At 43.6% G+C, this 26,447-nt stretch overlaps 1 protein-coding gene across 4 annotated transcripts; it reads left to right on the plus strand.

The window, feature by feature from the left end:
- Positions 1-2,172: 2,172 nt before the first annotated feature.
- On the plus strand, positions 2,173-26,233 carry LOC144695837 (uncharacterized). 4 transcript variants are annotated; one of them, XM_078566861.1, is made up of 4 exons: positions 2,173-2,199; positions 3,557-3,637; positions 21,410-21,522; positions 22,788-26,233. In XM_078566861.1, the coding sequence occupies exon 4, from the start codon at positions 23,360-23,362 to the stop codon at positions 24,458-24,460; it is 1,101 nt and encodes a 366-aa protein (XP_078422987.1). In that variant the 5' UTR covers positions 2,173-2,199; positions 3,557-3,637; positions 21,410-21,522; positions 22,788-23,359; the 3' UTR covers positions 24,461-26,233. The 4 variants fall into 4 exon arrangements, with proteins under 4 accessions (XP_078422987.1, XP_078422985.1, XP_078422988.1 ...); XM_078566859.1 differs by lacking the exons at positions 2,173-2,199; positions 3,557-3,637 and adding an exon at positions 15,890-15,980; XM_078566860.1 differs by lacking the exons at positions 2,173-2,199; positions 3,557-3,637 and adding an exon at positions 18,929-19,385.
- Positions 26,234-26,447: the final 214 nt, after the last annotated feature.

The raw sequence follows: 26,447 nt of genomic DNA on the forward strand, positions 1-26,447 counted from the left end.
AGTAAGTACAGAAATAGCAAGGTAGAACAGGTGAATGCGTGGCTGGAGAGATATTGCAGGAGGGAGGATTTTAGATTCCTGTGGCATTGGGGCCAATTCAGGGAGAGGTGGGATCTGTACTGGCCAGACAGGTTGCACCTCAATTCAGCTGAGACCAATATTTTAGCAAGGAGGTTCCCTAGTGTTGTTGCACAGGACTTAAACTAATTTGGCAGAGAGATGGGCACCAGGATGTAGGATTAAAAAGAGGAATCAAGGTTCACAAAGGATTGGAGGAGACAGATAGCAATGGAGTAAATATTAGTCTGGTATTAATTAGGTGGATGCAAGGTGGTCAGGAAAGATAGGAAAGGAAAGAAAGGGGTGATGACAATAATGATTTTTTTAAATCTTTCATGGAATGTGAACGTCGCTGGCAAGACCAGCATTTACAGCTCATCCCTAATTACTCTTGAGAAGGTGGTGGTGGTGAGCCTCCTTCTTGAACTGCTAAAACCCATTGGATTCACCTACAGTGCTGTTAGGAAGGAAATTTCTGGATTTTGACTCTGACACAATGAAGGAACAGTGATGTACAGTATTTCCTCACAACATCCTAGTTACGTTCTCTGAAATAGCAACTTTAAGTGAAATGACTTCAAGCAAGTCACAGGTTCCATAGGAATCAATGTTAAAATCGGAGTTAGGTTCTTCCAGACATTCCCCACCCAGAAAAAACATTGTACAAGTTGAAATACTGGCCCATACATGTGCAGTACTGTACATTCCTATTAGAAATAACTTATAAAATATAATAGATGACTACATATAAAATAAATACTGCATAAATCTAAATTAATGCCAGACAATTGTCATCTAAAATAAGTATTAATAATACCTTTCCAGCCCAAAGAGAATGGAGGAATTGCTGGATCTGGTTCTGGGGAATGAGGTGGGTCAAGTGGTGCAAGTGTCAGTAGGGAAACATTAAGGGAACAGTGATCATAGCATCATGTGGTTTAGCTTAACAATAGGGGAGACAGTGGTGTAGTGCCAATGTCACTAGACTAGTAATACAGACAAATGCTCCCAGGACTTGGATTCAAATTCCACCACAGCAGCTGGTGGAATTTAAATTCAATGAATTAATAAATCTGAAATTAGAAGCCAGTCAGTGTAATGGTGACTGTGAAACTATCATCAATTGTCATAACAACTAATGCAGAAAATCTGTCATCCTTAACTGGTTTGGCCTGTATGTGACTCCAGACCCACAGCAATGTAGTTGACTCTTAACTGCTCTCTGAAGTGGCCTAGCATGCCACTCAGTTCAAGGGCTATTAGAGAATTAGTAGCAAGCTAAATTAAAAATTCTTAACTGGGGGAGGGTCTATTTCAGTGGGTTGTGAACAGATCCGGCCTGGGTAAATTGAAATCAAAGATTGGCAGGCAAAACTGCAGTCTGTAAAATGGAGATGGTTTATATACACTCTAAATACATTCCTATGAGGAGGAAAAGTAGAGCAGCCAAAACTAGAGCTTCCTAGATGATGAAATAGAGAGTACGATGAAGCAAAAAAAGTGGGGGTATGATGGATATCAGGTTGGTAATACAAGTGAGAGCCAGGCTGAATATAGAAAATTCAGAAGCTTTCAGAAACGGTAATTCCAGACTAAATTAACAGTCATTTGGCCAAATGTGGATTAATTAAAGAAAGCCAGAACAGATTTGTTAAGGGTAAATTGTGTTTAACTGACTTGATTGAGTTTTTTGAAGAGATTACAGAGAGGGTTGATGAATACAATGTGTTTAATCTGGTGTACATAAACTTCCAAAACCTTTTGATAAAGTGCCTCTCATAGGCTGAAGTTGGTTCAGTGACAGGAAGCAGAGTAGTAGTGAAGTTGTTTTCTTGGACTGAAGGAACAGTTGTGCTCCCCAGGGATCAGTACTATGAACACTGCTTTTCATTATATTTATTAATGACCTAGGAGAGGCTCTTCGTCATGGCGGAAATCTCAGAAATGACCAAAAATTCTAAATCCCACCTCTGAACCTGGCATTTCCCATCTTCACAGGAGCAGGACTGGCATTGGGCCAGGGTTTTCATATGCACGATTTGTGGAGGCAACTGGCCATTTAAATCAACAGCTGCCTCAACTGAAGTGGGATTTTGGAAGAAAAGGAGTGTGGAATCCAGACTGTGCAGAATAGAACAGGTAAGAGGAGGTTTGAACTTGGGTGGATTCATTTGGATAACCAGGGTACCCTTTGGAGAGGTAAGGCACCCTTTAGGATTGCTAAAAGTGAACATGATTATGCATTTTTTACACACAACATCAATGGAACTGTCAAGCTGTCAAAGAGCTGTCCAGCTGTCAAAAAAACTGTCCAGCTGTCAAACCTGTCAAAACTATCCAGGAAGTGTCAAAGCTGTCAAGGAACTGTCCAAGGGTACCAGGTGGGCTGTCATGGAGGGGGTGAGGGCATAGGGTGGTGGGTATTGGGTTGGTACTAAGGTGGCATAGGGCATATGGGAGCCATGGGGGTAGGTAGGCACTAGGTTGGAATAGGGTGTATAGGGGCCATGGGGGTGGGTGGGTGGGTGGGAGGACATAGGTTGCCATGGATGGAGCATAAGGAGTGTGTGGGGTGGTGCAATGGTAGGGGAATGTTTTTTGCTTTGTTATTATTTTTTACTTATTCAAACACAGTGCTGGGAGCGCAGAGGCAGGCCTTACACTCAACCTGTCTCTGCACCCAGCAGCCTGTGCATTGGTTTCGGGGTTGCCTGCCAGAGTTCTGATTCAGCCCACCCCCCGCTGCCCCCCCAACAAAAATCCAACCTGCAGGTGGACATTTTTAGAGGTCGGGTTCACCGTGCCAGGAAATCTCCCGACTCGGTGAACCCGACCTAGATTTGGGTGTGCAGGGCACAATTTTAAAATCTGCAGGTGACACAGCGCTTGGAAATGTAGTGAATATTTGAGGAAGACAGTGAAAGCCTCCAAGGGGACAGAGAAAATTGGTGAATTGAGCTAACATGTGACAGATGAGACTTAATGCACAGAAGTGCAAAATGATATCTTTTGTAAGAAGAAAGAAAAGAGGCAATATAACCTAAAGGGTACAATACTAATAAGGTTCCAGGAGCAGAAAGTCCTGGGGATTTAAGTGCACAAATCATTGAAGGTGCCAGTGCAGGTTGAGAAAGCGGCTAATAAGGTATATGGGATCCTGGGCTTTATGTGTAGGGCATAGAGTACAAAAGCAAGAAAATTATAATGAATCTCAAAAAACACTGTTCCAGTCACAACTGTAACATTGAGTGGAATTTTCCGATCCATCCCGTGGCGAGTTCCATGGCGGGTGGGAGCAGAGAATCCAGCGGCAGGCAAAAAGTCACAAACCTGACGTAAAAACAGGTGCAATTCCCGCAATGGTGTTTATGGCAGGTCAGTTATCCCGCCAACAAGTGGCACAAACGCCATTTGCATTCATTAACATGTCATGAATGCTCATTAAAACAGCCGATTGCCAGAATCTTGTCATCCTTCCAATCTTCTGTCACCTCAGCGGGAAATTACAGTGGCCTCAAATCCATTTGAAAAGGGATGGCATGCACAAGTTGGACCTCAGTTCGCTGGTAACTTCAAGGTGAGTAGAACATACATAGCCTACCTGTCATAGTTCTGTGCCGGCTTTGTTGCAATGAATGCCACTCTGCTGGGGTTGTAGGGTTGATCTGCTCCTGCTGTTTGCCTACATTGTCCCATGGAACACCACCATGCTGTGGTACACATGCAGGCCTCAATTTCAGAAACTAGCACTTCAACCGGGGGTAGGCTGTGAGGCGAGGGTGGGGTTGATGAACATGAGTGGGGAGGCAACAGGGAGGAAAGGCTGTGGAATGGCAGTGAGGAGGAAGGGTGAACATGGGGGCAATGGGAAGGGAAGGCTGTGGAATGGCAGTGAGAGGGAAGGGTGAACACGAGGGGGGCCTTTCTGGGGTCACTCTCTAACCTCATTGCACAGGAGTGAGCAGGATCTGCTTACTAAGAAAGGAGGAAGACCTCCTTGTGATGAACACCACTGAAGGCCAATGGCTTCATTAGCACTGTTAAAAGGGTACTTAGAACTCAGTGGCTTCACATCACAGTCGCTGCATCTCAAGGCAATAGTGAAGGAGGCACAGCTGTATCATATATGGCATTCCATCAGTGAAGGCCTGTCACATGTAAACCAGATTTGACACTCCTAACAGGCCAAAGGGCATCCACTCATTGACCATAAGCAACTGATTGGCCATTGATGTACCACATCAGAGACGAGCACAGAGCTAGGTTGGATCACTCATCTCACTGAAACTTTAGCATCCCATGCAAGGCTCAAGATATTACACATCTGTGATGACATCTTGGTCACTTTAATGTGTGTGCTAGCATCTCAGCGACAAGGCAGCGTCAGCCAGCATGCAAGTAGGTCAGGAAAAACTATGGACCCTTACAATTTTTCAAATGTGTCATCTTCTAAGCTTCACTTTTTTGCCCCTTAATGACTTCAATGTTTCCTTTCAGAGAAAAGGCAAAAGCAGATATGGATCCAGGCTCAATGCTTCCTTTGTCAGGGTCCTAATGCAATGGAGGAGGTTAAGGAACGAGAGGTGACTCCGCGCGCAGCTCCAGCAGGAGGGACATAGTCAACTGAAGCCAGAGCATGAACAGGAGGGTCAGGAGGCAAGACCCAGACAATAAGGGCGACTCGCCAGACCTAGGCTTTACCGTAGAAGCGTCTCCTATTTACTAATGAATGTGAGGCAATGTCATGCATGTCTGCATTTGTTCCGAGTTCTGGTACATCACATATGCCACATTCTTCAGTGACCTGATGCCATGTGGAGTTGGAGGGTATCCCCTGCCAGTGGTTTTGAAGGTGGCCGCAGCACTCAACTTCTTAGCCTTTGGTTCTTTCCAACGATCAACAGGGGACCTGTGCTGCTTCTCTCAGTTCGCAACACATTGATGCATAAAGGAGGTCACAGATGCCTTTTACAGGAAGGCCCATCTTTATGTCAGGTTTTCTCTGGACGAAGATAGCCAGGTTTCGAGATTCACTGGCTTCGCTGCCATCTCAGGCATCCCAAGAATGCAGGGTGCAATGGACTGCACCCATGCGGCTATATGGGCTCCATGGCAGCAGGTCCTAATGTTTATAAACTGCAAGGGCTATCATTCCATCAATGTACAACTGGTGTGTGATCACCATAAGCACATACTGCACATTTGTGCATGCTACCCTGGGAGTGGCCATGACTCCTACATCCTGAGTAACTCTCAGATGCCTGAGATTTTCAAAGGGCCATTACATTTTCAGGGATAAGGGGTACACACTGAAACGCTGGCTGATGTCACCCTCAAGAGTCTTTCTGAGGAGAGATACAAAACTGTTCACAGCTTCACACACTCCCTTATAGAGCAGACCATGGGGCTTCTGAAGATATGCTCCAGATGCTTGGACCACTCAGGTGGCTCACTACAATACACTCCTGACAGGGTTTCCTGCATCATCGCAGTGTGTTGCGCCCTTCACAATCTGGCAATGCAAAGAGGTGAACCACCACCAGAGGATGAACTGGAGGAGGATGAGAGCTCGTTGGAGGATGAAAATCTGGAGGCCCAGGAACCTCACAAGGTTGCTGAGGGGTCAGTATGAGCACGATCACGCCATGGAGGAAGGAATATGTGGGAGACTTGCCCATGATACATTAATTGCTGACAGGTTCCAAGAAGAGTAAAGTTAAATAAAGGAATATGGCCACATCTCTCCTAGCCCTCAATGCCATTTTCTTTCAACTCCGAGGATGTCCGCCCACTTGTAGCGAGAACAAATCCCACATTCACACTTGCAGATTCTGGCCTCATGAATCACCAGGCAATGATCTTTGCTTTGGTTCGTGGAGCCCTGTGAGTGATCTCACTTTGGGAACTGAGAGTCCACTTAGGAACAAAAGTGATGCGTGATAAGACTTGAAGCTTCGCCACCGTCTGATGATGCAAACACTGCTACGACTGAGATGTGGACATGCCTAGAAATCTCCTCCTCCTATGCATGTCTTTTCTTTTGCCACTACCACTGAGGGGACACAGATGCCACTAGAATACCAATGCTGATGAGCTGCCCTCACTCAATGGTGTTCCATGAGAAAGAAGGGTTAAAAACACTTACATCACACTCTTCCAATAAAGATTTAAACACTTCCCTCTGACATTACATAAGGGTGCGGAGACTAGTTCAACTGAGGTTGAAATCACGTTGTGAATCTCACAATGGGACACTATCACTGAATGGGAGGAAAGCTAAACCACAAAATAAGAGGATTAACAAAGTGCAAAATCACAATGCCTTCAGTTGACAGGAACATTCACATAACCATCAAATGTATTAACAAAAGTGCAATTTATTTACATGTCTAGCACACCTGTGACCCAAAAGTGACATAAATCTTATAGGACAAAATAGGACAGAGTGTTTGGAAAGGGCTAGGAATATAACTTCAAGCACATCAGATAAAGGGACGACAATGAAAAAGGGGACGGGAAATACAGGACTGAAGGTGTTGTATCTGAATGCACGCAGTATATGAAATAAGGTAAATGAGCTTGTGGCGCAGATTGAAATTGGCAGGTATGATGTGGTGGGCATCGTGGAGACACGGCTGCAGGGGATCAGGACTGGGAGCTATACATCCTATCGAAAAGATAGGCAGGTTGGCAGAAGGGGGTGCGGTTGCTTTGTTAGTAAGAAATGAAATTAAATCGATAGCAAGAAACGACGTAGGGTCAGATGATGTAGAATCTGTGTGGGTAGAGTTGAGGAACCGCAAAGGTACAAAAACCATAATGGGAGTTATGTACAGGCCTCCGAACAGTAGTCAGGATATGGGGCACAAGATACACCAGGAGATAGAAAAGGCGTGTAAGAAAGGCAAGGTTACAGTGATCATGGGGGATTTCAATATGCAGGTAAACTGGGAAAATCAGGTTGGTAGTGGATTCCAAGAAAATGAATTTGTGGAATGTCTACGAGATGGCTTTTTGGAGCAGCTTGTGGTGGAGCCCACTAGGGAACAGGCAATTCTAGATTTAGTGATGTGTAATGAGGCAGATTTGATAAAGGAGCTTAAGGTGAAGGAACCCTTAGGAGGAAGTGACCATAATATGATAGAATTTACACTGCAATTTGAGAGGAAAAAGCTGGAATCAGATGTAACGGTATTACAGTTGAATAAAGGTAACTACAGAGTCATGAGGGAGGAGCTGGCCAGAATTGACTGGGAGATGAGCCTAGCAGGAAAGACAGTGGAACAGCAATGGCAGGAGTTTCTGGGAGTAATTTTGGAGACTCGGCAAAAATTCATCCCTAGGAAGAAGAAGTGTACTAAAGGGAGGACGAGGCAACCATGGCTGACAAGGGAAGTCAGGGACAGGGTAAAAGCTAAAGAGAAAGCATACAATGCAGCGAAGAGCAGTGGGAAGCCAGGGGATTGGAAAGCCTACAAAGACCAACAGAGGACAACTAAAAAAAAAAATGAGGGAGAATATTAAATATGAGGGTAAACTAGCCAGTAATATAAAAGAAGATTGCAAGAGTTTTTTTAGATATATAAAGGGTAAGAGAGAGGCAAAAGTGAACATTGGGCTGCTGGAAAATGACGCTGGAGAAGTAGTAGTGGGGAACAAAGAAATGGCGGAGGAACTGAATAGGTACTTTGCGTCAGTCTTCACGGTGGAAGACACAAGTAACATCCCCAAAGTTCAAGAGAATCGGGGGGCAGAGGTGAGTATGGTGGCCATTACCAAGGAGAAGGTGCTAGGAAAACTGAAAGGTCTGAAGGTGGATAAATCACCTGGGCCAGATGGATTACACCCCATAGTTCTGAAGGAGATAGCTGAAGAGATAGTGGAGGCGTTAGTGGTGATCTTTCAGGAATCACTGGAATCAGGGAGGGTCCCAGAGGACTGGAAAATCGCTAATGTAATCCCCCTGTTTAAGAAGGGAGTGAGGCAAAAGATGGGAAATTACAGGCCGATTAGCCTGACCTCGGTCATTGGTAAGATTTTAGAGTCCATTATTAAGGATGAGATTTCAGAATACTTGGAAGTGCATGACAAAATAGGGCAAAGTCAGCATGGTTTCATCAATGGGAGGTCATGCCTAACAAATCTGTTAGAATTCTTTGAGGAGGTAACGAGTAGGTTAGACAAAGGAGAGCCAATGGATGTTATCTACTTGGACTTCCAGAAGGCCTTTGACAAGGTGCCGCACAGGAGGCTGCTCAGTAAGATAAGAGCCCATGGTGTTAGAGGCAAGGTACTAGCATGGATAGAAGATTGGTTGTCTGGCAGGAGGCAGAGAGTGGGGATAAGGGGGTCCTTCTCAGGATGGCGGCTGGTGACTATTGGAGTTCCGCAGGGGTCAGTGTTGGGACCACAACTTTTTACTTTACACATTAATGATCTAGATGAAAGAACTGAGGGCATCCTGGCTAAGTTTGCAGATGATACAAAGATAGGTGGAGGGACAGGTAGTATTGAAGAGGCGGGGAGGCTGCAGAAGGATTTGGACAGGTTAGGAGAATGGGCAAAGAAGTGGCAGATGGAATACAACGTGGGGAAGTGTGAAGTCATGCACTTTGGTAGGAAGAATTGAGGCATAGACTATTTTCTAAATGGGGAGAGAATTCAGAAATCTGGAGTGCAAAGGGACTTGGAGTCCTAGTCCAGGATTCTCTTAAGGTTAACTTGCAGGTTGAGTCGGTAGTTAGGAAGGCAAATGTAATGTTGGCATTTATTTCAAGAGGACTAGAATATAAAAGCAGGGATGTGCTGCTGAGGCTTTATAAGGCTCTGGTCAGACCACATTTAGAATATTGTGAGCAATTTTGGGCCCCATATCTCAGGAAGGATGTGCTGGCCCTGGAGAGGGTCCAGAGGAGGTTCACGAGAACAATCCCAGGAATGAAAGGCTTAACATATGAGGAACGTTTGAGGACTCTGGGTCTATACTCGATGGAGTTTAGAAGGATGAGGGGGGATCTGATTGAAACTTACAGAATACTGAAAGGCCTGGATAGAGTGGACGTGGGGAAGATGTTTCCATTAGTAGGATAGACTAGGACCCGAGGGCACAGCCTCAGAGTAAAGGGAAGACCTTTTCGAACAGAGATGAAGAGAAACTTCTTTAGCCAGAAAGTGGTGAATCTATGGAATTCATTGCCACAGAAGGCTGTGGAGGCCAGGTCATTGTGTGTATTTAAGACAGAGATAGATAGGTTCTTGACTGGTAAGGGATCAAAGGTTACAGGGAGAAGGCGGGAGAATGGGGTTGAGAAACTTATCAGCCATGATTGAATGGCAGAGCAGAGTCGATGGGCCGAATGGCCTAATTTCTGCTCCTATGTCTTATGGTCTTTTTAAACTTTCCTAACCCTACTGCTACACCTGGGTGCAGCCCCGACATCCACAGCAGAGGTGGAGGCAGCCTGCTGACTGCTATGTCCTGATGTCTGTGATGACCTTGGTGGACGTCCTCTGGTGGCTCGAGGCCTGGAGGGTCCTGCCTGATAAGGGTCTCCTGCTCAGAGGCATTAATGCCCTCAGCAGCCTGAGAAGCTGGAGTGGATGGGGTCACAGGCAGAGGGGCTGTGGTTGGCTGCACACCCTTAGAGTAACCTTAGAGGAGGCCCCCAGGGTGTCCAGCTGATGCTCATCCTCCCTGTGGGTGCCTGAGAGCCCCAACCTGATTCCTGCAAGAGATGGTGCACCTGGAGGAAGGGTCAAGGTGCCTCATCCCCATGTCGCTTATATCTTGATGCTGCCCACCAGGGTGTGTGGCTATGGAGTGCAGGGCTGAGTGCAAATCCAACAAGACCTGCTGGACCAAGGTCTCCAATATGTTCATCAGCCTTTCCATGGTGGCCTCGAGGTACTCACAAGTCGGAGCCATGACATCAGACAGAATGTGGATGGACTCCTCCATTGTTTGCTCTAGTCTGCTGAGTGACTGCCGAATCTCTGCCTGATGTTCTGTCATTGCATCTCCAGCATTGATTTGGCAGCTGCTTCAAAACGCTCATCATCTGATTCGGACCAAGTGCCAGAAACCTGGGCTGTCCCTGCCTCCGACTGCTATGGGGACGTGTCAGTGAGGTGTTCCCCAGAAAGTGAGCCTGAGCCTAATCTACATCTGTGCACTACTGATGTATGTTTCTCTGTGCTGGTGGAGGGTGCGTGTGAGTGCCGTGACGTATTTCTGGAGTTTCCTCCTCGGGGGCAGTCTGTGGGCTTGCACTGATAGTGCTGGATTGGCTTGGGGGCCTCGATCTGCTGGTACTTAGAAAATAGAAAATAGAGTTTCATTAATGAGCATAAGACTGCACATGAGTCACTGGAAACATCAGGATTTAATGAAGTGATCGAGCTCTGATCCGTACTAGGTTGCCTGGAGAGGCTGACCTTCCTTTCCCCACAGAAGCGATCCCTGTCCTCCCCAGCCAGCTCGGCTGCAACCTCCTCAAGCTCACTGAGGGTGATGATGTTGCCCGTTCCTTCCCCGGTCTGTGCTCTCTCATGCTTGTTCTGTGCCAGCTTGGCCTGTATGAAGAAAGAAAGGCATATGATGAGAAAGGATGGAGCAGAGGTTGGGTGAGATGCATGTCCCCTGTGTGTGGTGAGCTCTTCCAAGAAGGGCCAGAGGATGGAGTGTGAGCAACATGATAGATGGGATGGTGGTGATGTGAACATCTTGGTGAAAGAATGGGTGTTGATAGGTGTCCCCCAGTAATGGTTGCATGAGACCCCTGAAGAGAGTTGCCATTTGAGTATATGATGCGATGATGAGAGTTTGATATTGGAGGGCGTTGAAGGATGACTTACCCTGGCGGAGCAGATGAGATCATTCTTCCTCTTCCTGCACTGGTTAGCACTTCTTATGCAGTTGCCAGCCGCGCCCTGCTCCACAACTGCCTCCCAAGCCAGAGAGGTGAGGTTGCTGTGCTTCCTGCAGCCATCCCTGGGATAGAGCATGTGACTTTGCTCCTGCGCCCTCTGATCAAGGCCTGGAGGGACTGGTGCGTGAAGCAGGGTGCTGCCTTCCACTTCAGGCTCTCGGCTTTCCTCTTCTGGCTGCCAGACATCTCTGCTGGGCTGGTGAGTGAGATTGTCTGTTGGGCTGGCCTTTAAATATGGCGCCTGGACCTTCAAACCTGCCAGCTGATGGCAGGTGGACAATTCAGCTCCTGACCCTCCAGGATATTGGGACCGATGTGCGCCTCTGCATAACTAATGACTCTCCAAGCACAGAATCGGGCGCGAGTTGCTGCCATTATGGACAGCAGTCTGGGCATTGCCGAAACTGTCTGCCACAGCACTTAGTTTCATGGTGGGATAATTCCGTCCATTGTGTCCAATTTTGGGTACTGCACTTTAGGAAGGAATTGAAGGCCTTAATGAGGGTCCAGAAGAGATTTTCTGGAATGATTCCAAGATTTGGAACTTAATTGCATGGATAGATTGGAGAAACTGGTATTATTCACCTTAGAGCAGAGAAGGTTGACAGGAGATATGATAAAGCTGTTAAAATCATGAGGGGGCCAGGCAGAATAGATATGGAGAAACTGTTCCCACTGGTGGAAGGGTTGAGAATCAGAGGACGCAGATTTAAGGTTATTGGTAGAAGATGCAAAGACAACTTGAGAAGAACTTTTTTTTTGTGCTGTAGTTATGATTTGAAATGCACAGCCTTAAAGTGGGGTGGTGAAAGATTCAATTGAGGCTTGCAAAAGCAAATTAGTAAGCACGTCAAGGGGAAAAAATGCAGGACTATGTGAAAAGGGTGGGTGAGAGTGACTGGCTGGATCGTAGAGAGCCAGCAGAAACTTGATGGGTTATATGGCCTCCTTCTGTGCAGTAAACATTTTATGATGCAATCTATGTTTGAATCCCTCCAAACAGGTTGGTGCACCTCCCACAGTACTGAAACAGATCTTACCAAAGTCACAAATGAGATTCAGTGTCACTGTAGTAAAATATCCCTCCTTGTCCTCAATCCATCTGCAGCCTTTGACATGCTTGACACTATCGTCCTTCTCCAAAGCCTCTCCATTGTTGTCCAGCAGTGTAGGACTGCACTCGCCTGGACCAAATTGGAGCCAGAGTTTCAATTGCAATGGCTTCTTTTTCCTCCCCTGTACTTTTAACTGTGACGTTTCACAAGGACCTATCCTCGGTCCCCTCCTAAGTCTCATCTACATGGTGCCCTTTGGTAACATTATCCAAAAGCGCAATGTCAGTTTTTACTTGTATGGAGATTGTAACATAGTGGTAATGTCACTAGACAAGTAATTTAGAGGCCCAGGCTAATGCCCTGGGAACACAGGTTCAAATCCTGCCATGGCAGCTGATGGAATTTAAATTCAATTAATAAAAAAAATCTGGAATTGAAAGTTAGTCATCAATTGTCATGAAACTATTATCAATTGTTGCAAAAACCCATTCACTAATGCCCTTTAGGGAAGGAAATCTGCCATCCTTTCCTGGTCTGGCCTACATGTGAATCCAGATCCACAGTAATGTGATTGATTCTTAACTGTCCTCTGAGTTGACTGAGAAAGCTACTCAGTTCTAGGGCAGTTCGGAATTGGAAACAAATACTGGCCTTGCAATCAACAACCACATCCCATGAAAGAATTAAAAAACCACCCAGCCCTACCTTTCTCAACTCCTCCACTATTGCTAAATTGTTAGGCTGCTTGTCCATTATCCAGCACTAGAAAAGCAGGAATTTCCTGAAATTAAATATCAGGAGAGCAAAACTCCATTCTCTAGCCACCAACTCCATTCCTCTCCCTGGAAACTGCCTGAGGTTAAACCTAACTAACTGCAACCTTGGTATCATATCTGACCCTGAGCTGAACTTTCAACCACATATTTGCTCCATCACTATGACTGTCGATATCCACCTCTGTAGCATCACACACCATTCCTGCCTCAGCTCATCTGTTGTTGAAACCCTTATCAATGGCAATATTCTCTCCAGACTTGATTATTCCAACCAGCCTCCCACACTCTATAAGCTTGAGGTCATTCAAAAATCTGCTGTCCACATCCTTACTCTCACCAAGTCCTGTTAATGTTTAGTACCATTACATGCAGTGACTGAGAGAAACCTTACTGTTGATACCTACAATGTCATACGAACATACGAATTAGGAGCTGGAATAGGCCACTCAGCCCCTTGAGCTTAATAAGATCATGGCTGATCTGATTTCTCTATTCTCCCACCTACCCCCATAACCTTTCACCCCCTTACTTATCAAGAATCTATCTACTTCTACCTTAAAAATATTCAAAGACTGTGCTTCCATTGCCTTTTGAGGAAGAGAGTTCCAAAGACTCATGACCTTCTGTGAGAAAAAATTTCTCCTCATTTCTGTCTTAAATGGGCGATGCCTTATTGTTAAATAGTGGCCTCTGGTTCTATATTCTCCCATGAGAGGAAACATCCTCTCCACACCCATCCTGCCAAGACCCCTCAGGATCTTATATGTTTCAATCAAGTCACCTCTTACTCTTCTAAACTCCGGCGGACACAAGCCTAGCCTGTCTAATCTTCCCTCATTAGACCATCCGCCCATTTCAAGTATTAGTCTATTAAACCATAGAAAGGTTACAGCACAGAAAGAGGCCATTCAACCCATCGTGTCTGCATCGGCCAAAACAAGAGAAAAAAAATCAGCTGTTCCTTTTTAATCCCACCATCTCTGAGCTACTTCCAATGCATTTACATCCTTCCTTAAATAAGGAGACCAATATTGTAACAGTACTCCAAATACAGTCCCATGAATGCCCTGTATAGCGAAGCGTAACCTCCCTACTTTTGTATTCGATTCCCCTCACACTAAACAATAACATTCTATTAGTATTCTTAATTACTTCTGTACCTGCATACTGACCTTTTGCGATTCATGCACTAAGACGCCCAGATCCCTCTGCATCTCAGAGCTCTGCAATCTCTCACCATTTAGATAATAAACTTTTTTATTCTTTCTGCCAAAATGGACAATTTCACATTTTCCCACTTGTAACCCATTTGCCAGATCTCTGTCTATATCCCTTTGTAGCCTCCTTACGTCCTCTTTACAACTTACTTTCCTACCTAACTTTGTGTCATCAGCAAATTTAGCAACCATACTTTTGGTCCCTTCATCCAAGACGTTTATATAAATTGTAAAAGGTTAAGGCCCCAGCACTGATCCTGTGGCATACCACTTGTTACATCTTGCCAACCAGAAAATGACCTATTGATACCTATTCTCTGTTTCCTATTAGCTAGTTAATCTTCTATCCATGCCAATATGTTACCCCCTACACCATGAGCTTTTATTTTCTACAATAACCTTTGATGGAAATCTAAGTACAGTACATCCACTGGTTGCCCTTTATCCGCAGCACGTTACTTCCTCAAAGAACCCCAATAAATTGGTTAAACATGATTTCCCCATGTTGACTTTGCCTGATCACCTTGAACTTCTCTAAGTGCCCTGCCATAACGTCTTTAATAATAGCTTCTGACATCTTCCCCATGACAGATTTAAGCTAACTGGCCTATAGTTCCCTGCTTTCTGTCTCCCTCCATTTTTGAATAAAGGAGTTACATTTTCTATTTTCTAATCTAATGGAGCCTTCCCCGAATCTAAGGAATTTTGGAAATTAAATCAAATCCATCAATTATCTCACTTGCCACTTTTTTTAAGACCCTAGGATGAAATCCATCAGGACCCAGGGACTTGTCAACCCACAGCTCCAACAATTTGCTCAGTACTATACGCTGGTGACTGTAATTTTCCTGAGTTCCTCCCTCACATTTCCTGATTTATAGCTATTTTTGGGATGTTAATTTATCCTCTATAGTCACTATGATATAGTACACTGTGTCACTATACACAGTGTCCTGAGGTAATCTTCCTGCTGATGTTTACAGTGTCACTACTCACATTAATCAGTGCAATTCTTGCTGTTTATATTTGCAATGTCATTATAGACTAGTAAAAATGTTGTCACTGGTGTCCATAATGTCACTGGAGAAAGCGACTGAGGGAAATCTTCTGCCAGCAGATTCAGATAACGTGAAGAACAACTGTGCTTTAGTGAAGGTACTAGATTGTAAGTAGTTGGTGTTAGGACACAGTAGGTCAAGAAAAACATTCATTTTTAGAACCAATTACATCACCTTCAGACGTCTCAAAGTGCTTTCACAGCCCTATTGTACTGTGGGGAACACAGCTACCAATATGTGCACAGCAAAGTTCCACGTACAGTAATGAGATAATGACCAGGTAATCTGTTTTAGTGTTGTTGGTTGAGCAATAAATGTTGGCCAGAACACTGGGGAGACTCCCCTGCTTTTCTTCTTTATATCTAGCTAAGAGGGCAAACAGGGCCTCGGTTTAATGTCTAATTTGCAAGATAATGCCTCCAGGAGTGCGTCACTCCCTCAAAACTGCAATTGGAGTCTCTGGAGTGCGACATGAACCCACAACTGGATTCAGAGTCAAGACTGCTATGAGCAGAGCTACAACTAATACATTTACAATCGATGAGATATCTCTGCAAGGCCTGGCTTTTACGTTGCTTCGGATTAAACGGTTCCCCCAGTTTTACACTTTTTAATTTTGAAATAGTTTTACAGTTTCTAATTTTGTAATAGTTTTACAGTATGAATTAGAATTTCCACTCCCAATGATTACCTAATCATTGTGATTAGCATATTAAGTGTAGGTAAGTTGCCAATGGAGTACAACAGCTGATTGGCTACCAATGATGTCAATCACAAAGAATATACCCAGTGTTCCCATAATTTTCTCCTCCTCCATTCTGCGGCCTATTATATGCCAACATCTACAAACAAAGTGAGAAGAGTGTAGACTGAGGGAAAGAACATGGTTTGTACAAACTTTATATAGTAAAATACTCATTAATATTCAGAGTAGTTTGATTCTACGGTGGGGAAATCAGGAAGGGAATAAAATGCACCTTATGCTTTGTGAGAGGGTCCGGCCAAGAGGCCCGTTTATACTCCGTGCTTTGTACTGAACTGTTGTGCTGCGGCTTAGTAATGGATACTAAGTGTGTTTATTGGAAGCTGGGATTTGTATGCAGTATTTCCTTTCTGATGGATTATTACTGAAAATTAAAAGGCGATTATCTGGGAGGTGCAGATTTTCTGAGGATCCTTATAGATTTCCTGCCTGTGACGAGAAACATTGCTTGTGAGACTTTTCTCTATGAGGAATCCTGCTGAACAGGGAAGTGTAATGCCATTTAGCTTCTTAAAATTAAAGTCCGTTTAAAATTTGAGTCTGAGCTCGATTTAGCTTGGGATTGGGCTGTGGCAGTTAACTTGGTATTGAAAAAAAAAAGAGAAAAAAAAAACTGGAAGCGTGCAACAGTTCAGGCAGCAGCTCTGGAAAAAAAAAAGAACATTTTATGTTTCAACTTTTCATTCCGAATTCCAGAATTTTACTTTTAACTTTAACTTGTCAGGAAGAAATGCGCCATGGCAGGGTGCGTAAAACAGGCAGTATCGGATCAGCTGCTTATTATATTTCCCGTCCGATATTCAATTCCATTCGCTGCAATTTCTATCCCCGTGTTGTCGTTGACTTTGCCAACGCGTGCGTGTTTGATTAGTTGCCTTTTAAAATTGAAAAGCCCAGCTATTTAAGTTTTGCGACCGTTCTGTTAACAGCCCATCTTTTTCAAATCAGTTATGGTGTCGGTAGCCTTTGAAGAAGGTTTGAGCAACGCTTGAGAGTTAGGCGAAAAAGCTTCCATACATGGTGGGAAATTTTTTTTTTAAAACACCCTAAAACAGTACCAAAAATTATATTTGTATAGTACCTTCAACGCAATAAAAGGTCCCAAGGCATTTCACAGGAACATCACACAACAAAATTAGACGATGAACCACCTAAGGAGATATTAAGCTCAATGGCTAAAACATAGAAATGTAGAAAATAGGAGCCGGAGTAGGTCATTTGGCTCTTTGAGCCTGCTCTGCCATTCAAGATGATCAAGGCTGATCCTCTATCTCAAAGCTACACTCCTGCACTCTCCCCATACCCCATGATGCCTTTAGAGTCCAGAAATCTATTTCCTCCTTAAACATGTTCAGTGACTTGGACTCCACAGCCTTCTGTGGTAAAGAATTCCATACCAGCCTCTGAGTAAAGAAGTTTCTCCTCACCTCAGTCTAAATGGTCCACCCTGTATCCTGAGACTGTGACCCCTTGTTCTAGATCCCCCAGCCAGAGGAAATATTATCTCTGCTTCTAGTCTGTTCAGCCCTGTCACAATTTTATGTAATTCAATGAGATCTCCTCTCATTCTTCTAAACTGCAGTGAATACAGGCCTAGTCAGCCCAATCTCTCATATGACAATCCTGCCATTCCAGGAATCAGTCTGGAGAACCTTCACTGCACTCCCTCTATGGCAAGAATATCCTTTCTTAGGTAAGGAGACCAAAACTGCACACAATACTCCAGGTATGAAGGCCAACATACCATTTGCCTTCTTAATTGCTTGTTACACCTGCATGCTTGCTTTCAGTGATTGGTGTACAAGGACACCCAGGTCCCTTTGTACATCAACATTTCCCAATCTATCACCAATCAAATAATACTCTGCCATTCTGTTTTTCCTACCAAAGTGGGTAACTTCACACTTGGTCATTGGTTTTAAGGCACTTCTTAAAGGAAGAAAGAGAAACAGAGAGGTGTAGGGAGGTATTCCAGAGCTTCTGAAACCACATGCCACTATGCTGGCAAATTCCTGGCCCTAGCTGGTGTTGCCATTTGCATCAATTGTCAACCAGAGTTTCCCACTTGTGATTGATGTTGCTGGTTTTCATGACTTTTGATGGTGTCCTGGAATCAGAGCTGGCTGCTCTGCTGGTCTCTTAGCACAGGCTACCTCCCCATTATACCATATCCTTGGATCCATTCTGTACACTTGTCCAATCCAGTGAAGCCTTCTATGCTTGATTAGCACTATCAAAGTATCAATCTGTGCAGATAAATACAGCTGTCGTGACAGTTGTAACCTTTGGACTATTTATGACAATATGAAGAAAGCATGTGGCCCCACTGCCACCAAAGTTGCTCCATTGAAATCTGCAGATGGGGAAGTAATCACTGACAGGAACAAGCAAATGACTTGTTGGATTGAGCACTACTCCAAGCTATACTCACATGAGACGTATATGTCTCTGCCAGTGTTTAATGATCTACTGCAGCTACCTTTCCTTTTGTTTGAAAAGGCCATTAACTCCCTAGCAGCAAGGAAAGCTCCTGGAAAGGATGGAATACCAGCCGAGCTGCTCAAATATGCAAAGTCCCATCTGCTTCCATACCTCCATGACCACCTCCTCCTCTGTTGGAGAAAAGGCTCTGACCCAAAGGATATCCATGACATATAACATCATCATGTGTACAAGAACAAAGGCAATTGAGGGGATTGCAACAAATACCGGAGCAGCACACTCCTCAGCATCACTGGGAAGGCCTTCACCAAAATCTTCTAACAAGGCTCCATCAACTAGCCAACAGAATATACCTGAAGGCACAATGTGGCTTCTAAGCAGGCAGATCCACAGTGGACATGATCTTCTCCCTATGTCAGCTTTCAAGAGAAGTGTACAGAGAGCCTTGCTTTTAAAAGCAATTTGACGTGAGCAGGATGGGCCTCCATCGGATACTAGAGGTAAAGAATCAGCTTCCTCATGACCCCCCCACCCCCCCTCCCCGCCCCCTCACCTTGCAATAAAGGCCATGTAAAAGAATGGGATCAATTATTAAGAATAAACGATAAATATACATAGAATAGTATCTAGTCAACATAAGTCAGTGTGGCTTAAGTAGGGAATTTCTCTGCCTGAACAAACTCCTGGGCTGCTCTGATGAAGTGAAAATCCAATATGGCATTATGCTTTATTGTGAACACTTTGTCGGTGATGGGACTTGAAGATGCGTTATGGCTAAAGAGGACACTATAATTCAATGACCTCATCCTAAACCAAAGAAACGGGTCTGAGCATTCCTGTGATCAGCAAGCTATTAACAGGAGCTTCATTATAAATATTAGTCATATAACTGCACTCAAAACAAATCTCGCCTGAAAATGGTCAAACCAAGTATTATGATTAGTAAGCTGTGAGGATGCCATTACTAGGCTCTGTGCAGACCTTGCACCTGCCATTGCTGATTACACTTTTCATCAAATTTTCGACGGGCATATGCAATGCTGAGCTAGATACATGATGAAGAGCAGCAGCAAGCTGAGTCACAAAGTATGATCATTTAATTGCCATACCGAGTGGGAAGGGATGTACTGATGTGGTATGGTGTTCGTTGCAAAGATTGTAGCTGTATATTTCCCAGTACAGTATATTATGATCATATTCCTCTAATTAGTTAAATGTAATTTTGTTAACTTTAGCATGGTACCAATTTGGTTTGCTAAAATGGAACACTGCATTGCAGCTAAATGACAAGTACATTGAACACCACAAAAGATGCAGCAAATGGCACTATATAGTGAGGTATGATTTGCAAAAGCATTGTCAAGAAACTCTTCAAAAGGAAAGAAATAATATGACAAAATGCATGAAATTGTCATTCTATAGGGGTAGGTAGAGACAAAATTAGCTTTATGTATGGAAATATATAAATACCAATTTAAAGGAAAGGGTGGTGGGTGGAGCTAAGGATTAAGATGGCCACTGGCTGCACTGTGTCTAGCTTCCAGGAGATGGCATTTGTCTTCAAGCTACAAATAGTTTTACAGCTATCTCACATTTAGCACTCTTGATGTGTTCCTAAAAAACAGCATACTAAACGAAAACCTTCTAAATGGAAATCACCTTCCCAGAACTCATGTAATAAGAGTAGGTTATGTTCCTGATCTGTAATTTTTACATTAAAAATCTAATGACTGCCTTGAACTTAACTGGCCCAAAAATCCTTTTAACTTAACTTAGTAACTCTTTCTGCTTACCTCCTGCTCGCTGCCATGTGTCAACCATTCACCAACCCTCCAATCACTGCTTCCTTCCCCCAATTCTCCCTTTCACTCATCACCCCTCTTGCTCCCTTGCTCGCTCCCTCCCTCTCACCCCACCTTCTCCCAAACCCTTAGCAGCGAGAAGGAGAGGGTCTGGGAGGGAAACAGCCAGTGGGACGGTCAGGGAAGGGAAGCAGTGAGGCAGCGAGTGAAGTGTCGGTTTGTTTAAAAGAAACTGAGCATATGAAGTAACAGTGCTAAAACAAAAATGGAAGCAATGCTATTTGGGGGGGAACTTCGCCAATTCATAAACCGCACTAAAATGAAAACATGTTTTAAATAGGGGATTACCTGTGTTATGTTAACTGAGCCAGGAAGACAACTCTTGGAAAGTGTGAAATGTGACAAAAACTAAGCTTTTTGAATGAAGTTTTGGCTTTCATTCAATCATAGAGCATCAGGAGTTAATCAAAATCATCAACCACCATAACGCAGTGCAGTATTACAAAACCAGTACTGCAATGTATTAATCAGTTGATCTCTGAGCAGCTGACTCAAAGGGAAAACCTTACTGATAAGTTCAGGCACAAACAGGTGTGTTCTTTATGTGTCTGATTGGTAGCTTATTTTTTCAATTGAACAAATATTTAAATTGAGAAAGCTAGTTTAGAGGGAGTTTTATCGGTCTGTAGTTTTCAAACCTATTTGGCTGAAATGGCTGAAAGAAGTTAAGTAACTGCCATAATTCATAATTGGTGAGAAAAGGATTGCTGAAGTAATAAGTAAAAGTGGAATCTAGCCATAAATTACAGCAGCAGAGATATGAGCTATGTTTTCTTTCTGCGGTAAGAGGAATGGGCAAAGTTAGATAAGTTTGTAAAATATTGTCACAAAATTTGCTATTTATTTGCTAATTCATTTATTTTGTTCAATAATTTCCTGTGACTGTTACTGCCTGAATGAAAACACGGTAGATGTCGTATCTTGGGATGCAATATCTAAACCAATACAAATAAGGATTATCCTGTGCGTGTACCTAAATATCAAGACAGGCGAAGATGTTCTCAAAGACACAATGAGCTGGGGCTCACTGATGAGGGTAATCTAAAATAGAAGTCAAAAACGTTTATTCAGTAGGGTGAAAGAATGGCTTGCTATTCACATGCATTCTTTCAGAGCTCAAAATCAGCCTATTTTCTTCCCACAGTGGTGCCACTATCTAATTTAAGCTCCACTCTAACTCTAATTTTAGAGCATGTAACTGTGCACTTTTTAACACTAACTGAGGCTATCTTGCCCTGTTATCCTTAGTAAACTGTGGTGCTTTTGATGGCTCAGTCTGCGAGTTAAGAGATCCATGAAAAGGGAGAGGGAAAGATAGCTACATCCAGATGGGGTTGACGTTGAAGGAGGACAGGGACTATGTGAGTATTGCCTTTTCTGGTACTGAGGTGTTGGTATTGAATCGATTTAGTTTCTCTCCATCGTGTTATAATCCCCGTAGAGACTGATTACATTTAAAAAGACGTTTGAATTCCCAGTGGCCAACTTAAAGGAATCTCACAACAAAACTTCAAGTTTTAAGACTTTTATGTAATAGACAAACTAAAAGCAACATCAACTATACACTACTTGGTAAGAAACTAGAACTCTAAACTACAGAAGAAGTATTCCCCCCCACCTGCCACTTTAAATTTTAACACAACCGAGAACCCCACAATCTGGTTATACATTACGCTGCACTCTGCACAGAATTAGTCTTTATAGGAAACAGTCCACAGTCGCTCCCAGCTTCCAATTGACAAACGTTTCCCTGTTTCGCTGAGTCATAACTTCAAGTGATCATCTAAAGTTGTTTCCCTTAGCGTTCGGAGAGTGAGTTTCTGAACAAATTACCAGCAGTAAGACCTACTCCAGCGATTCTTCTCCCCCTCCAGCCATGCTGGGATAATTCTTCTGGACTCCTTAGATCGCCATAGGATGTGTCGCTTCGACTGGTGACCATCTTCTCTCCTGCATCCTGTTTTGGAAAGAGTAGCTCGCAGAGATTCCCACCTTCTCTCTACTAACCATACTAGCTGCAATCCTTCGTCTCTTTCTCTCTCTCTTTTTTGCACAATAACTTGGAGACTGCAAGTCTATCTACAGTCAGGACAGCTGCCCTTGCCTTTGTTTCCAGGTGTGAATGTTTTGCATCTTCTTCCCAGCAAGTCAACCCGTGGACCCTCCCCCCCACCCCCACCCCACTCATCCCCATAGTAACCAAGCCAGCCAGGCTTGTTGTCAGGCAGAACATGGAGCAGATCGCATGACCCCCTTCAATTCTCCATTTTACATGGAATTAAGGAGACAGTCCCAAAACATATCTTTAGAAAAGCTCACATTTATAACAGTAGCCTCTGCTGAGATAGTTAATGCAGCCAGATTGGACAACACTACAGACTTTCGGGTTCCTGACTTGGGAGGAGGCGGGATAAATCAGCCAGAAAATCAGCTTTTGATTAGTTTCCACTGATTACCGCTGTAAAGAATGGTGGTGAGTGAGGGCAATGTAGACTTGGCTCTGAAGGCCGCATGCTGTCAAATAAATCTGGCACTCCGTATGCAGCTGTCTGTGGAAGGAGAAGAACCCCTTCATAGAGGGGAGATGATAGGAGGAAAATCATGATTTTCTTTTACTGTCTTACAGAAGGATCAGACTGTATTAAACCACATTCCGTACAGAAAACATAGGAAGGCCAGATACCGCAGGTACATCTAAGTCATCACCCAAGGAATGAATGGCTCTACAGTAAAACCATCTTCTGAAAATCCACTCAATTGAGAGAATTTCAATGCATTTTCAGAACTAAAACTAATTAGCACTGCTGAGTTTCTCTTCAAAACCAATGTTTCAAAAGTTATCGTGCTTCGAGTTTGCATGCTGCAGGAGGCGAAGAGACCTTAAGAAAGTGTTTGGCTAGTAACAAATTGCCCAAGCAGTGACTTTCACATGCTTGGTAAAACTCTTAAAGCACTGGCACACTCATAGAGGTGAGAAGTTATTCAAGTCTGAGGTGTGTGAGAGGCTTCAACCATTCAATTCTCATGAAGCACAGGTCCGTCAGAACAGATGAAAGGCTGTTAAGCGGTGAGAGAAGAGATTTCCACACTGTCAGACCTGATACACAGGTGTATGTACACAGGCAAAAAGGGATTCAGATGTGAGGATTTTAAGTCTCAGTTCAGTTGTCATGTCTGTTGCAACATAAGGACAGCTACATGGGAGAGAAACCATACAAGTGTGATGTGTGTGGCTGGGCCTTTGCACAGGCATCAGGCCTTGTGGAACACCTGCGCATTCACACAGGTGAGAAACCATTCAGATGTGAGGTGTGTGAGAAGTCATTTGCACAAGCATCTACCCTCCTGCAACACTGGCGTATACATACGGGTGAGAAACCATTCAAGTGCAAGGTTTGTGAGAAAGCCTTCTTGAAGCAGTCGCACCTTGTGGAACATCACTGCACTCACACAGGAGAGAAACCATTCAGCTGCAACATTTGTGACAAAGCTTTTGTGACATCATCACGCCTACTGGAACACCAGCGAACCCACACAGGTGAGAAACCCTTCAGGTGTGAGGCTTGTGACAAAGCTTTCACACTTTCATCATTGCTCCTGAAACATCAGCGCACTCACACAGCTGAGAAACCATTCAAGTGCGAGGTTTGTAGGAAAGCTTTTATGAAGTCATCAGGCCTCCAGGTACATAAGTGCATTCGGAAAGACGAAAAGCCCTTCTGGTGTGCAATTTGCAAAAAAACTTTCTGCAATTCATCATACCTTCGTGTTCATCAACGCATCCATACAGGAGAAAGACCATTCAAATGTGAATTTTGTAACAAATGTTTTACGCAGTCTTCTAGTCTCCTGCAACACCAGCGCATTCACACAGATGAGAGACCATTCAGGTGTGAAGTTTGTGACAAAGATTTCTGCAACTCCTCATACCTACGTGTACACCAGCGCGGCCATACAGATGCGAGACCATTCAGATGTGAGATTTGTGACAAAGATTTCTGCAGTTCAGCATACCTTGTGATACACCAGCATATACACACAGGTGATAAACCGTTCAGGTGTGAGGTTTGTGACAAAGCTTTCTTGAGCTCCTCATATTTCCTGAAGCACCAGTGTGTCCCTCCATCTGATAAACCATTCAAGTGTGAGTTTTGCAGTAAAGGTTTCACACAGCTGTCAGATCTCACTAAGCACCAGCACACCCATACAGGTGACAGACGATTCCAGTGCAATAGCTGCCAGAACTTCTTCACCTACTCCTCCTCTCTAGAGATACACCAGTGCATCAACTTGGGATAGAAACCCTTCCAGTAAGACATCTGCCAGAACTGATTAACAAATTCCTCCTCTCTCACAAACATCGGCAAATCCTCACAGGATGGAGTCAATTCAAATGCTCAACCTGTACAAAGCTTCAAAGGGTGTCCAAGATTCATATCCCTACACCACTCCGCACACCACCCTCGCCCTGTTCACCCCCCATACCACCCAGCACCACCAGCTTACTGAGATGAACAACATTTCCAGTGCAGCTTCTATTTCTCAAATTTCAGGAACATCCAACCTCACTTTCCATCTCAGTAGCCATGTGGATGAGAGACTGTGGAGGTGCACCATTTTCAGGACAGCCATTAATTAGTGTGACTATTTCATCCACAGAGGCAAAAGAATCTCCAGAGGAGAGTGTCTTCACAGTGTCAAATGTGAAAGGCACTTTTCCCGGTATTATTCTATCACACTCAATCTATCACAATGTCTCTCCATTACAAGAAATTGCCCTGTGTGTTGATATGAAAGGAAGATCAGAAGGAACTCTTTAAGTGAAGGGAACTCAGGAGAAAAACAAATTTAGAGAAAAATCCAACAAAATGAAAAGGCAATGGCTCAGTAGTCCTGGTTACCTTTTGCTTGTCTCATCTCACATTCCCCAATTGTACGAATAGGTCTACAAGCTGCAGCTGCCTTCAGTAACTTAGTTGTCATGATACTGAAGCAGAGGATAATACTGTTTCAAGTAGGGTAAGAGCTTTAAGAGTATGTCTAGTTGACATGACATCACCCAGCTCATTGCAGACAAAGCTTTGAACTCAAAACAGGCGGCTGCATTAAGCAACAAAAAAAAGCGTAGGTAGTGTGTGTCATTTAATAGAAGAGATATATTAAAGAGATGGTAACTGTTTAAAAAAAAAATCCTGTAGCCCCTAACACCATAGGTTTGGGATTACTTTCTCTCATGTTGTCTTAAAATTTTCCTTACTAGGTGCTCTGCCCCCTTCCACACTCTGGTTTGGTTCCCTGACCCTCGTGATGACTAGTAACTTACCCACTTAATTTCTTCAACAGTGGTCATTGTAACATGGTTATGATGGATACGAACACCACCCTATCTCATGCTGTGATTTACCTCCTCGTTCAAATACATTTATAGCAGAGCCATTGCACTGGAATTTTAAGAAATTTCTGCTGTTCCAGAAGATTTTCTTTTGCCTTAATGTGGAGATCTGAGTGTAGGCATATCCACAGTAAATGTGTGAATAGACGTTCAAATGCAGACAGGAAATCTGCTTTTCTTTGTGCTATGTCATAGTTGATCCACTAGTACTTCAGACAATGTTTGCACCTTTCCACCATGTGCATTGTCTGTACTGACTGACCTGGCAGTACTTTTATAGCCACCTGTAAAAGTAGTTGCCTCACTTTTAACACCCATGAAAAAACCTGTACACTTTAATCAAAGAAGATGTTATTCAAACCCATTTTTTTCTTCAAAGAAAATTGAAGTTGTATTCAGGAACAGTCCCAGTTTTCTCAGTTTGTTTAGCCCCAAAAGTACTTCAGTGTAATAGCAGGGAGATGGAAATTCTTGGAACTGCAATACCCATGTTATAATTATCCTTGATTCAGCTGGCATTATGGAAAAGTACACTGAGAACCCGGAACTGATTGTTACTTTGGTTTGAGAAAATGATTTAAAATGTTAGTTTAATGTCTGTTGCTACTTCTACCTGCCGATTTGTTTACTTCTCTATAAATTTATGTCTTGCAATAAATATAATTTTAGCATTTGCCTAAGTTATGTCATGACTATCATCGTGATGTCTTTCAATCTATGGATACAGTCAAGAAAATGCACTGGACATTTCACTAATCTTTCATTCGCGAATAATTCTGTAAGCTCCAAATGCTCTGATTGCATCAATGAACAGCCCATTCTCTCTGCTCAGGAAATTTATCAGTTTTAGTTGGGAGGTATGGAACTGCCCTTGAAAATACCTTGGTAGTGTTT

Source organism: Cetorhinus maximus, chromosome 21 (genome assembly GCF_964194155.1).
Source record: "Cetorhinus maximus chromosome 21, sCetMax3.hap1.1, whole genome shotgun sequence".
In the NCBI taxonomy this organism is placed as follows: Eukaryota; Metazoa; Chordata; class Chondrichthyes; order Lamniformes; family Cetorhinidae; genus Cetorhinus; species Cetorhinus maximus.

Excerpts from the sequence above, each read along its gene's own strand:
- LOC144695837 (XM_078566861.1), top strand. The coding sequence starts at position 23,360 with ATGGGAGAGAAACCATACAAGTGTGATGTGTGTGGCTGGGCCTTTGCA.